This window comes from Gymnoscopelus braueri (genome assembly GCF_963280865.1).
Source record: "Gymnoscopelus braueri genome assembly, chromosome: 24".
Classification (NCBI taxonomy): Eukaryota; Metazoa; Chordata; class Actinopteri; order Myctophiformes; family Myctophidae; genus Gymnoscopelus; species Gymnoscopelus braueri.
The window spans coordinates 11,578,060-11,592,041 of record NC_137626.1 but is presented as its reverse complement, the minus strand read 5'-3'; the positions used below and the strand labels follow the sequence as shown (position 1 = coordinate 11,592,041).

Genomic DNA, 13,982 nt, shown 5'->3' with positions numbered 1-13,982 from the left:
CAGCATGCTGATTTCCAGCTATGGTTTCCTAATGTACCTAAAAGCAGCAGGTTTAGCGAGCATCGTAAACGCTCCAAATATCGAAAAAAGGCTCCAAATATCTATTTCCTTTACAGGAGGCAGTTATGGTGAGGGATAAGTGCACTATAGACCTGTGTCCATATCCACCCTGAAAAACAGACCAGTTTCAGCTAGAACTGTGCCTTGTTTGTTTGTGGCGTAATACCTCTGTCGGCCACACGTCACTGAGACTCCTCTGGAGGTAAAAACTAAGATTGTACGTCAGAAGATTTAGTGTTTGGCCGTTTGGGGGTTTCAGTGGGTTGCGGTAGAACGAAGTCCTGCCTTTCATGATTTGTACTATAAATGTATTGGCCCAGTTAACCCATTAAAACCGGGAAAGCATATGTGTCATTTTAGCTATATATATATATATATATATATATATATATATATATATATATATATATATATATATATATGATTTTTTTTAAGACTGGGGGCAGAAACCTCTTGACTCCATATTTCATCTTTTTGTGTTTTTTACAGCGTCAACACAAAAGCATCAAAAGTAGCAGATCCACAAGCTCGAAACGCGGCGCGAAGCGACGCGTTTTGAGCTTGTAGATCTGCAACTTTTTCTGTTTTTGAATATGAATCCTGAAAAGTAACAGGACAATATGAGGTTTCCACCTGACATCGGGTCTTAACGGGTTAAAAATGAGAAGGAGTTGAAGCATGTCGTGAGTGTATAGCGGAGAAAGACCAAGCTAATGTGCTAATGACTCATCTAAGACAGGACTTGTGTAGGCAGGCTATTAAGCTTGTAGCATTTAAGAAAAACAACGTATTTCACGTTCAAAATATATATTTCTTACGTCATTCTGGCCCCAGTTAGGCGAGTCAGTAATGTAATCTGACCTGAACATGTCCTCAATCGTGTACATAACTCAAAAATGTGTTTATAGTGACACCTGACTGGATTGAGAAAAGCACATCATAGTAAATATTGAGTAGTAGAGGCAGGATGAAGGTGCCCTATTAAAAAAATGGCAGATACAGGAGCTGTGGGACATTAGGTTCCGTTGGACATTTTTGCGGTGAAACATTTCGCTGGTGATCTTTGATTTAAGCCTAACTCGTACTCTGTCGGACGACTGTGCCGCTTGCCTAAAAAGAACAAATCTATTGGCCGGCGCCCGGCCGGGGTGATGCAAGGGGGTATAAATTCCTTCCCGGTGCCCACCACCACCACCAAGGAGTCTAGGGGTTTGAATCCTCCGTGGTTCATCCAGCTTGGGGGCGGGAGAGCGAAGCTGGGTGGGGGAAGGTGACCGCTGTCGTTGCGCTGTAGCGACCCCGACAGGCTGGTCAGGGTGCCCGATCAGCGGGGAGCTGAACTGAGAAGGATAGTGTGTTCCCCCACAGTTCACCCCAAAAATGACTTATTTTCTATCGATGACACACCCCATGAATCCGTGAATTCATGGATTTTTTTTATTTTTTTGTCGCATTCCTGAGCTAATAATTTGATGACCGGATCATCGGTCAATAGCTCCTACTAAAAGAGTCTCCTACTGGAGACTCCGCCGGTCATCAAATGATTGGCTTAATCTCCATGAATTCAAGGCTTCATGGGGTGTGTAATTGATAGAAAACAAGTAATTTTTTGGCTGAACTACTCCTTTAATGAACCAACCAGTAGAGGTCAGCAGCAGCAAGGGATTACAGCACAAAGGGGAATTGGCATAGCGACAAAATTGGGAGAAAAGGGGAAAACGGACAAAGGAAAAATAACAGCGCTAGCTTGTAGATCTGTTCTTTTAAGCAAGCAAACACGATGGAGTACATTTTAAGCTTCATGGGGCGAATGGGCATCAACGGTGTACGACACACACCCACAGCAGCTACAAGATGCTTCAGTATACGACGAGGATCTTGCGTTTGTACTTGAGCTAGCGTAATTATGCATTCTTTGGCACAGTTGTACAATCACGTAATCCAGCTACAACAATGCCTTGTGAACACGCACACAGATAATTCACTCGCCGCTACAAGGCCAACAATGGAAGTGTTTGAACAACAGGCTCTATGCACAGCAGCCATTTTGGAGAGAAATTTGGGCCTCCTCTTACTTCCTTCACAGGTGTTACCAATGATACTAATGAAGGCTCTGTTCCATTCAGGTCAAACAGAGTCAGGGTGCTGATGTTGTGCATGTTGGCTCACTGGAAACACTCTGCTACGCCAGTGGGTCTCAAAGTGTGGTCCAGGGACCCTCATGGTTCCTTGAGAGGGTTCCAAATGGCCCCTTAAATAGGTGTAACTCTGAGAGTGTACAAATGGAACCATTTGGTCCATTTGTACACTCTCAGAGTTATGGGGGTCCTTGACATTAAAAGGTTTGAGAACCACTGTGCTGCATGAAATGGAACAGAGCCTTCATTAGTATCATTGGTAAAACCTGTGAGGGAAGTAAGGAAGAGGCCCAATTTATTTACAATATGGCTGCTGTGCATAGAGCCTAATATGTGGGGGAAATGGCGATATTTACTGTATTGTAACTTCCCAAAAACCACAAGAAGCAGCACTTTTGGCTTAGAGGGGACCGGCGCTTCAGAGCGACTGTCAGGGCTCCCTGCCATTCAGAACAGTTTACAAATTAGTCTGAATTAAAATCTTCCGTCCAGAGACCCTAAGAAATCCTAAGAATTTACCCCCCCCCCCCGCCACCACCCCAACAAAAACCAACAACACATGCACATGTTCTTAATATTTTTTGAGAGTGCGGAAAAAAAAGAACGTATTTATAAAAAGCTGTGTCCCACGTGTATAGCGAATAAAATCGCATCGCACTGATCAGCAAAACAATCGCAAATAGTTAATTTTTTCTTGTTTTTTTTGTTTACAAACATCGTGCGGGCATAGTGAAAATAGCTCGATATGGGCAAACGGATAAACCAGACATATAAACTGTTAAGTAGGAGTGTGTCATGTTCCCGACTTTTCTGCCGTAGTCACTCCGCCCCACTGTGAACCCTAACCCTCAACGTGTTCCACCACAGGCTTCCATTGGGTGTGTATAGGGTTGGGAACCTTTTAGTATTTAAACGATTCCGGTTCCTTGACGATTCCCTCCTTAACGGTCCGATTCCTTAACGTTTCCTTTAGGGGGTTCCAAATTGACCCGTTCAGGTCTGTAACTCTGGGGGTGTACGAATGGAACCCAATGGACCCGTAAGGGTCCATTGGGTTCCATTCGTACACCCCCAGAGTTATGGTTGGTCCTTGAAATTAAAAAGTTTGAGAACCACCGGTATTGTAATTGTACAGCAGACGTGAAGTCCACATAACCAGCTCTGACAGCGTGATAGATCCGGTTCTGGAAACGGTTCCAAATGCGATGGAACCGGTTCCTCAATGTTGGATCCGGGTTCCTCTGATTCCTCTGGTTCCCGATCACAAACCCTAACGGAGCGCTGCCGGGGGTTCAAAGAAACGGCTTCTGTCCGTCCGCGCCTCTCAGCTCCGCTTGGCCAGCGGCCGCCCCTCGCGCACGTGCTTGGCGCCGCTCCTCTTCTCCGCCGTCCTCCCCCCGCCGCCGCCGCCCTTCTCCCGCACCTTCCTCAGCCGGCGGGGGGGAGGCGTCCCCCGGGACTCGCTGTCCTCCTGGGCGCTGGACGTGTCCATGCCGTCGCGCTCCTCGGGTATGTTGGGGATGGCGCCGCTGCTGCTGTCCAGGATGTTCCTCAGGGAGGGGTCCTCCGGCGAGCACGTGGCCGTGGTGCCGCTCTCGCTGCTGCTCAGGTCCTGCTCCTCGCCGTAGCGGCCGCTCCGGCCGTGGTGGGACGGCAGCGACGAGGCCCGGGAGGCGGAGGAGTGGGGACGGTCGCGGTAGGCGTCGCGGAGGCTCTGTGGGGCCGACTCGCTCATGTCCACGCCGGAGTCCAGGCTGGTGTCGTTGCTGCTGGGCGGCCGGTGGCGGCCATGGAGCTCGATGATGGAGTGCCGCACACGGGCCGCCGGCTTGCCCTCCAGGGACACGAACCAGGCCCGGGGACCCGGGTGGGACGAGGACGACTTGCCCCGCGTCAGCTCCAGCAGGGTTCGCTCGGAGATCCCCTGGAGCTCTCCCGGACCCCCGCGCCCCCCGCCGCCGAAGGCCCCCATGCCGGCCGCCTCGTTGAGAGTCCCCGGCACGGAGACGGAGGACTCGAGGAGGTTGTTGTAGCGCCCCCATGCGGCGGGGTTGGGAACTTGCCCCAGCGGAGGCGTTTCCAGGGGCTGCGGTTCGTCCTGACTCCCGCGCTGGGGGCTGCTCCCTGCCTGCTGAGAGTGGTGGTGGTGGTGGTGGGGGGCTTTGGGGAGGGTCTGGACGAAGCCGTCGCCGTCGGCGGGCTCCGAGTGAGGATCGTAGTCGCCTCCGTTGCGGGGGAAAGTGGCGGACTTGCAGCCGCCGGGCGCCTGCTGCTGCTCCTGAGCGCCGAAGAGCTCCGGCGCCTGGATGAGGGCGACCGGCTGGTTGAAGATGTGCATCAGCTTGTCCTGGAAGAAGGGATGTTAACAATTAATCTATAATCGATTAAGTACCATTAAGAATGTATTCGATCAAAATTATCGAGTTTCAATTAATTGAAAAAAAAAATGTTTTGGGCCAGTGAAAGTTACAGGTACAGATTGGAGTGTGTGTGATATCAAATATGAGTTTACCATAATCACAGTAATCCTTAATCATATTCAAGGGCTTTTGGAGAGAAATGAGATCCATAGAGCAGGGGTTCTCAAACTTTTTTATACCACAACCCCATATTATGAGGGATTTCTTTTGGCGACCCCATTCCGACCCCATTCCACGCCCCAGTTGATGAGTTGTGAGAATCTTGTCGTCTCCTCATAGAGCTATTCAGTTCAAAGTGGTAACGTTTTAACGTGTCCACCTCTAGAGTTAAAAACAGGTCCACCTTTATGATTAACGTCGTGTTTCACCTGGATGCCACAGTTGCAGTAGCGTATAGCTGTTGTGAAGAGTATTTACGCATCTGTGTTGGATGTTTCATCATGTTAATAAACTGTAGTAGAGCAACTTGCCAACTTTACTCATAAGTGCCCTTGTAGTAGCCTAGTGTCTGTGACATATTCTAACTCGTAATCATACAACTTGTGCATGACTGACTGTTAAATACACAACTTTATCTAATATAACCGGACCGCGGTCTCTGTCTGAGACCACAGAGTTAAAATATATTGCGACTTCGACAACTACGCAGCAGCAATAGCAACTCTCTTTTTACGGTTGTACCTTCACAATAAAGTGTCTCCCATTTTCTTCCGAATAGAGTACATTTTACACTGGTTATTGTTAACAGGAAATAGGTGTAACTTAACAGCGTGTGACACACTCTTTCGTTCTATCTCTCTCTCTCTCTCCCAGAAACACACACACGCTGTTAAGAGAGAGCGAGAGCGAGAGAGAGAGCGAGAGAGAGAGAAAGAGAGCGAGAGCGAGAGAGAGAGCGAGAGAGAGAGCGAGAGAGAGAGCGAGAGAGAGAGAGAGCGAGAGAGCGAGAGAGAGAGAGAGCGAGAGAGCGAGAGAGAGAGAGAGAGAGCTTGCAAAGCAGAGGATTTGAAATGTGCCTGATTTGCGGTGAAAATTAATGAACGTGCCGGGTCATTATGGTCAGGATGTCCGGAGAGATTTTTTCCGGTCTTTGTCATAAAAAATCGGTCTAAACCGGCAATTATCGGACTAACGCGACCTCTGGCGTGTGCATGCGCACACACGCACACACGCACACAAGTGTGTCGTCGTGGACACTGGATAGTAACCATAGACTGTAACCCATGAAAAGATCGATTCTCCCCTTATCGGTTCACAACTCGGACGGCGATGATTCGACTAGCAGACCTTCGGCCGGTCGGCGTGGGCACTCGCGCGAGGGCGCGCCTCCTCGGCCTCAAGCTCTGCTGAGTCGGCGCGCCTCCGTCATGGAGTTCAGCGTTCCCCTAGCGTAGCTTCCTGGTTGCTATGTGGGGGGGAACAACAAAAGCCAGGTCGACCTCGCATCAAAGCCCCGCCTCGCGCCTCCTCCTCCTCCTCGCGCCGCCTCGTATCAAAGCCCCGCTTCGCGCCTCCTCCTCCTCGTGAGCCTCGCGTAAAAAAAACTGTCTCGAAAAGCCCCGCCTCGCGCCGAAGCCCCGCGCCTAAAAGCGAGCGCTCCTCTTTCAATTTCCCTGGAATGCCAATTTCCCTGTGACATATACATCAAGGCAATTATGTTTCTGCACTCATTTTCGGTTTCGGACAAGAATTTTCCTTTTGGTCCCAAAAAAAAAGGCCCCTAATCAATCAATCGGTCAATCGATCGATAAGGTTATCAATTAATGAATTAAACGATCATTTGCATCCCTACCTGGAAGAACTGGTCGGCGCTCAGGTTGGAGCAGCGGTTCTGCTCGGAGCGCTCGCGGAGGCGCGCCACCTCCTCGTTGTTGACGTAGTGGGACGCCGAGGACTGGTGGGCGTGGTGGCCTTTGACGTGGTGGTGGTGGTGGTCCGGGGGGCCCAGGTTCTCGTAGAGGGGGGCCCCCGCCCCCGCGGCCGGGCGGCCCCCGGCCGAGGGGTCCTCCACGTAGATGTTGTAGTTGGCCTTGTTGTGCCGCGGCGTGGAGGAGGAGGGGTCACACTGGACGCTGCTGCACCGCGACGCCAACAGGCCCTCCTCCATGTGGGTGGAGGTGGTCTGGTCCTTCTTCAGGACGGAGAGCTTGGAGAAGCGGGCTCTCCTCCTCCTGCGTGGCTCTCGGTGTGAATCCCTGTGTGTGTGTGTGTGTGTGTGTGTGTGTGTGTGTGTGTGTGTGTGTGTGTGTGTGTGTGTGTGTGTGTGTGTGTGTGTGTGTGTGTGTGTGTGTGTGTGTGTGTGTGTGTGTGTGTGTGTGTGGAAGAAGGAAACACGTTCGTTCACATGTTATGCCGTTACTTAGAATGGATCCATGGCCAGTGGTGGAAAGTAACTGAGTACATTTACTTGAGTGCTGTACTTAACGTAATATTTGGAGGCATTTGTACTTTACTGGAGTATTTCCAATTTCCAATACTTTTACTTCTACTCCACTACATCTCAGAGACAAATATTGTACTTTTACTCCACTAAAAGTATTTGAAAACTAGTTATAGTTACTTTTCAGATCTAAATTATTACATTATGAAACGGACATTATCCACTTCAGCCCTATTTTATACCTTGGCTATTTGAAAATAGCCGATCTACAAGCTCACAACGGGTCGCATCGCGACGCGTTGTGAGCTTGTAGATCGGCTATTTTCAAATATTTTAGTACTTTTACTTTTGGTACTTCAAGTGCATTTTGATGCCAATTACTTTTGCACTTGAAGTCTGGACTTTTACTTGTAACACAGAGTATTTCCACACCGCAGTATTGGTACTTTTACTTAAGTAAAGAATGTGAGTACTTTTTCCACCACTGTCCATGGTCCTGCTTGTTTAGCCCATTAAGACTTGAGTCTTGCTAAACTAATGGCCTAAGTCATTTTTTGAGGAAAATTATATTTTTGCCTAAGTCAGCTCCTCATGACACTGGCCACTTCTGGTAAAATCGCCCATCTCCTAATTGAAAAGGATCATGCTGTTCACTCCCCTTTTAGTATAATGGCCTAAACTCCCTAGTGTGACTTAGGCCAAAATAGGCCTTTTTTTTGGCCTAAGTCACATGGTTTTGTGACTTAGGCCAAATTATTTACTGATTTAGGCATTTTTTTTATTTTTGTTTTGGCCTAAGTCAGATTTAATCCTATTTAAACCAATTTAAATCTCTTATGTTACATAACTGACAGGCAGTGTTATTTCTATTTAAATAGTCACGATTTGTTATAAACATTTTGGGTGAAATGATTAAGAAATATCATATAGTTTTGTTTTGGATCAGTTTTAGATTTTTCCTGAAAAACTTTTAAAAAAATGACATAGGCCATTAGTTTAGCAAGGCGACGAAATATCTTCTAAATAAGTGGTTCTCAAACATTTTCATGCCAAAGGACCCCTGAATTGATATGAATTTGGCAGCGGACCCCCATCTGAAAATGCCAAGGACCAATCAGAAGAGAAGATTTGTGTAAAGAAAAGATTTTCAAAAAAATGTTTAAAAATAGCAGACATACACGCTCGCAGCACGGCACAAAGTGATGCTCTGTGCTTGTATATCTGCTATTTTCGAATAGCCAACGTATAAAATATACATAAGTATATTTTATATACATATATATATATAAGTGGTTAAAATTATTGTGATGCTGTATTAACCCATTAAGACCGGGAAAGCATCTGTCATTTTAGATTTTAACCGCTTTAACCATTATTTCTTTTTTTTTTAAGCGAACATTTGTAACTCAAATCTTTGCTTCTGGGTGGTCCCTGGAACTAAATATTTTGAGATGGGGGTCCGCGGCTCACAGTAGATCTGCTATTTTCAGAGCGCAACACCCGAGCACAACCAAACATAAAATGACTCGTCTGTTAGTTCTACTGGATCTCTTCTCCACTAGTCCCTCACTAACATTTTAGTCTAGTTTTTATTTGTTGACGAAATTGTCATTATACTGTATCTGATAGTCTTATAGCTTTAGTCGTCATAGCTTAGATTTGATCTAGTTTTTATTTAGTTTTTGTCAGTGTAAAAATGTAGTCGACGAACATTTTTCGTTGCAGTTTTAGTTGACAAAATTAACCAATTGAGGCCTGAGGTTTCCGATTCTGCAAAATGTCTTCTAAATCCTAAACGTTTTTTCTGAAAAACATCCGTTTCTATATCAGTGGTGCTTAAAACTTTTTCATGTCAAGGACCCCCAAAATTATATGTATTTGGCTGCCGACCCCCATCTCAAAATATTTTGTTCCAGGGACCCCCCCAGAAGCAAAGATTTGAGTTAAAAATGTTCGCTTTAAAATAAAATGTATTCAAAGATTTGCACCACATTTTCACGATTTTTGAATAGCCAAAGCGTAAAATAATGCTTTTTTTTTTTTTTTGCTCAAATCAAAACAATGACACAGATGCGTTCCAGGTCTCAACGGGTTAAAGGGATATTTCACTTTCAAAAAAAGTTTTGGTCATTTTATCGTCTACTCAGGCTTTTGTGAGCCCCCCAGACCGTTTTTAAGTTGCTTGATTTAGTATTTAGATATTTGATAATCATTTTATCAGACACACCCCCTTCCTATACAAACCCATTATAACTTCAAACTCCATTTTTAACCTGTTAGATTCATCAAAAACACCCGTCCTTGGTTCTGCTGAATCACCCTGCCCTCCTAATACGTGAGGGGGCCGTGTTTTTTCGATTACTTTTTTCATTTATTTTATTTAATTTTTTTAATGTATTTAATTTCTTTAAAAATATATATATATTAGAAATAAATGAAAACAGTTATCGAAAAAAACACGGCCCCCTCACGAATTAGGAGGGCAGGGTGAGTCACCAGAACCAAGGATGGGTGTTTTTGACGAATCTAACATGTTAAAAATGGAGTTTGAAGTTATAATGGGTTTGTATAGGAAGGGGGCGTGTCTGATAAAATGATTATCAAATATCTAAATACTGAATCAAGCAACTTAAATACGGTCTGGGGGGCTCACAAAAGCCTGAGTAGACGATAAAATGATCAAAAGTTTTTTTGAAAGTGAAATACCCCTTTAACACTGCTGTGACGGTCACACTTACCCACAGTGGCACACGAGCACAGAGAGAAACCCGATCACGATGGCCAACGTTCCTCCGAGTATGCCCACCAGCAGGTACGTATGGTACGAGAGGAACTCCATAGAGCTCCCGTGTCCCATGTAACCTGGAAGGACGGGCCAAACACATACGTTTTTACCATTTACCATAATTCAATTTCACTGCCAAACATATTAGTGAATGCACAAGGGTTTTGCCCTGGTGTCATTGGTGTATGCCAGAGGTTTTCAACCCCTTTCATATCAAGGATGGGGTGAGTAATCGATAGAAAAAAAAGTATTTTTGGGGTTGAACTATCCCTTTAGTGCAGAGGTCTTCAACAGGGGGTCCGCGACCCCTAGGGGGTCCGCGGAGGTACTGCAGGGGGTCCGCGAAATTGTTGTTTGATTAAAAAAAAAAAAAAGCGTTTTAAAAACTTTTTGTTATTTTTGTTTCCAAAAATGTCAATATGTCTTTAAACATAACATGACATATTTGAATAGCTTAGAATTGAATGCACAATAACATGGTATGTTTATACGTATTTTGTAGAGAAAGAAAAGGTCTTTTGCACACATACTGGGACAACCTGTGGGCAGGAGCAGGCTCCAGGCAACCATTTGTTCATGTTTATACATATAAAACACAATTTTATACATAAATATACGATATATGTGGTGGCCTACCCCCTACCCTACGAGGTAGGGGGTCCCTGCTCCATCACCCCATCAGTTTGGAGGTCCCTGGCCTGAAAAGGTTGAAGACCCCTGCTTTAGTGGTTAAATGACAATTGTGAGAGAAGCTGGATTAATTCATGATCATAGACTTCTACACAGGCTATTGCTGGTATTAACCCATTAAGACCTGAGGCCGATTCTTACTAAATGTCTTCTAAATCTCAACAGTTTTCTGAAAAGCGTATGTTCCTATATCAGTGGTTCTCAAACTTTTTCGTGTCAAGGACCCCCCAATCTCCGAGACAACCTTGTCAATGCCTATTTTGCACAGAATAAACCAGCACAGTCCATCCAAACACGTGTTTGCCCCTTACCCAATGGAAAATTATCGTTGTGGTCATTGTGTGCAGTGTAATAACACAACCAAACTAACGCACTTTAGACATCCAGACACCGGGAAAAAGTTTCCTATTAGAAGTATCATCACCTGTGATAGCACCCGTGTAATCTACATGATTCAGTGCCCTTGTGGTCTAGCATATGTTGGCAAAACTACCCGTAAATTAAAACGACGCATTAGTGAGCACAAACGCTCAGTACGCAGGAATGATCGCGATTGACTAACGCACCTGTCGCCAACCCTTGAGGTGTGCATCGGCCTCCTTCACAAATGTCAAGGACCCCCAAAATGATATGTATTTGGCCGCGGACCCCCATCTCAATTTGTTTTGTTCCAGGGACCCCCCCAGAAGCAAAGATTTTAGTTAAAAATTTTAGCTTTAAAAGAATATAAATATATTACTTTGCATACATTTTCTACATTTTCCAAAAAATAGCAGATCTACAAGCTCGTAGTGCGGCACTCAGTGCCGTGCTACGAGCTTGTATATCTGCTATTTTTGAATAGCCAAAGTGTAAAATAATGCTTTTATTTTCAGCTCAAATCAAAAAGTGACACAGATGCGTTCCAGGTCTTAACACATTGATTTCCAAGATATTAAACATGTTTTCTATCCCCGTGCCGGCGTATAATTAACTCAATCCGATGATATTTGAAACGCCGTGGAACCGACATTGTGTAAAAGTTTCCAACCGCGATCCGCCATTTTGGAGCTTTGGTCCGCTGAAAACGGGTGGTTTTGAAAAAAAGAAAGAAACTGAGTTACAGCTGTTTTTCTGAAAATCCCATCATTGGGGCGGGTGGAAGTGACGTTTTTTGGAATGATGTCACATCCACATTTTTCTCCTCTGAGAGACGATCGATCATTCCAAAGCTGTGTTAGGTCGCCCCCTTGTGGAATTTTCCCCAAAAAAATTAAAGAACGCATATACTCGATCTAGGCAATAAAGTGATGGATTTGAAAGAATGCATATATTCGATCTAGGCAATCAATGTGTTAATGGGTTATTAATAATTCGTCAAATTGCATACATTCAGTAGAATACATCAGACAGAGGGTGCGTGTAACAGTATAAAACCTCTCATACCCTTTGAGGAGGGTAAGGGAGCAGCGATCCAGTAGCCCAGATGGGAGGCGGTGTAGCTCCACACCAGACCACCGGGGGCAGTCTTCACCATGCCCAGACCCTGGTTCTCCCACGCACCTGCACACACACACACACCAAACCAGTGGTGTAAAGTAAGTACATTTACTCAAGTACTGTACTTAAGTACAATTGTGACACGCTCTAAAATGACACAGATGCTTAGACCCGGTTTTAATCAGTGATGGAAAAAGTACTCGCATGTTTTACTTAAGTAAAAAGTATCAATACTGCAATGTAGAAACACTCTGTTACAAGTAGAAGTCCGTAATTCAAAAATGTACTCGAGTAAAAGTACAAAAGTGAAAATAGCTGATCTACAAGCTCACAATGCGTCCCAACGCGACGCATTGTGAGCTTGTAGATCGGCTTTTTTCAAATGGCCAAAATGTATATAGGGCTGAAGTGATTACTGTATGTGTTGTAATAATAATCAAAATCTACAAAACTAACTAGTAACTAAAGTTTTAGTAAAAGTACAATATTTGCCCCTGAGATGTAGTGGAGTAGAAGTAAAAGTATTGGAAAGTGGAAATACTCAAGTAAAGTACAAATACCTCAAAATTGTACTTAGTTACTTTCCAAGACTGGTTTTAACTCTGTCACTGCCAAGAACGACTTATGACGAGACATCGTCATAACGCCCTGGCGTTATGACGATTTTCTTTTTTGGAGAAAAATGTTCAGAACCCAAGATATCGTGATCCGAAGATTTGCTGTTCCATTCACTTCTTGGTTAACTTATCACTTAAAAAGGCTGTATCTCGGCTCCTTTGTACTTATTTTTTTTTACTATGTATTTTTGGCCCAGACATGTTAATTTTCAAAGGCAGACAATTAACACATTGACTGCCAGAATTATTTCATAATTTTTTAGCCAGTGCCAGAGTTTTTCATTGGAAAAAAAAAAGTACTCAGGAGCCGAAATACAGCATTTTTAAAGATGGAGTGCCATGATATTTTTCAACCTTAAAACCTGATCATAAGGTATTATTATTATGTAAGGATTTTTTTCAAAAAAAATAAAAGTGTACAGTAAGTGTAAAATGTTGTTTTTATGTGGACACGCCTCCAGTTCATTAAGTATACCTGGTTCTCACCTTAGCACCTCCTCCACCACCTTAGCACCACCCACCTGTCCTAGTCCCTCCTCCTCCTCATGCCCACACCTGTTGTGTTATGATAATGAGGGGGAGGGTATGGCATTGTGATGTCACAATGCCCCTGTTTCTCTATTGGCACTTTTGACCCTCAAGGTTTCAGCCTCCAGGAAGAAACTCCAAATAGTCAGAGAAGACATAAAACACCATAAAAACACCACCGGGGGGCTTAATGAAGTTCTATCAACCTCATAGACACATGAAAAACAGAAAAAGTGCAAAACCATGGCACCACCTCTTTAAGTTTTAAGTTAACAAGGAAGTGGATAGGAGTCTAGATCTCTCAACTAATCATATCTCCTTGGTCTTTGGGTGAAATTGGAAGAAAAAAAAACATTAGATCTACGCGATTGGCACGTGGCGGCTTTAAAGCGGTTCGCGTAGATCTACGCGATTGGCAGTCAATGTGCTAATGTCAACGAGGTCGCGATGACCTCGTTGACATTTGTGAAACCACACAGTGAAACCCTCAGTGATTAGCAACCATCAGGGGATCGATCATACTGGAGATAAATATTTTGTGACTACTTGAAAAAGGCAAGAACATTTTAAAATGGCTGGCAGTGGGTGCACGCAGAACGGAAATAAGTCTGGCAGTAAGAGAGTTAATGGGTTAAAAAGAACTATATGTACCGGTCTTGGCGTTGAAGGCCCAGGCCGGGACGGCGTCGGCGGCCCGTAGGTTGGTGCCGTGTCCCAGGGGCAAGGTGATCTGGATGGGACCCCGTCGCAGCTGGAGCTCCTGGCCCTCCGAGTAGAGAGTGGCACTGATGGCCGCCACCGCCTTCAGCTCCACACTCCTGTAGACTGTAGTGTGGAAACACAGCGGAGTGTTCCTTTAACCCATTAAGACCTGGAACTGTGTCA

At 44.9% G+C, this 13,982-nt stretch overlaps 1 protein-coding gene across 1 annotated transcript in view; it reads right to left on the bottom strand.

The window, feature by feature from the left end:
* Nucleotides 1-3,522: 3,522 nt before the first annotated feature.
* The window catches only part of fam171b (family with sequence similarity 171 member B), a gene marked incomplete at both ends in the record, with an annotated part of 31,730 nt that continues 21,270 nt past the window's right edge, over nucleotides 3,523-13,982 (bottom strand). Inside the window, 5 exons of the mRNA XM_080422368.1 lie at nucleotides 3,523-4,545; nucleotides 6,411-6,813; nucleotides 9,737-9,860; nucleotides 11,899-12,015; nucleotides 13,749-13,922. Of these exons, the coding sequence (XP_080278494.1) occupies nucleotides 3,523-4,545; nucleotides 6,411-6,813; nucleotides 9,737-9,860; nucleotides 11,899-12,015; nucleotides 13,749-13,922 (1,841 nt within the window). The remainder of the gene's footprint in view (nucleotides 4,546-6,410; nucleotides 6,814-9,736; nucleotides 9,861-11,898; nucleotides 12,016-13,748; nucleotides 13,923-13,982) is intronic.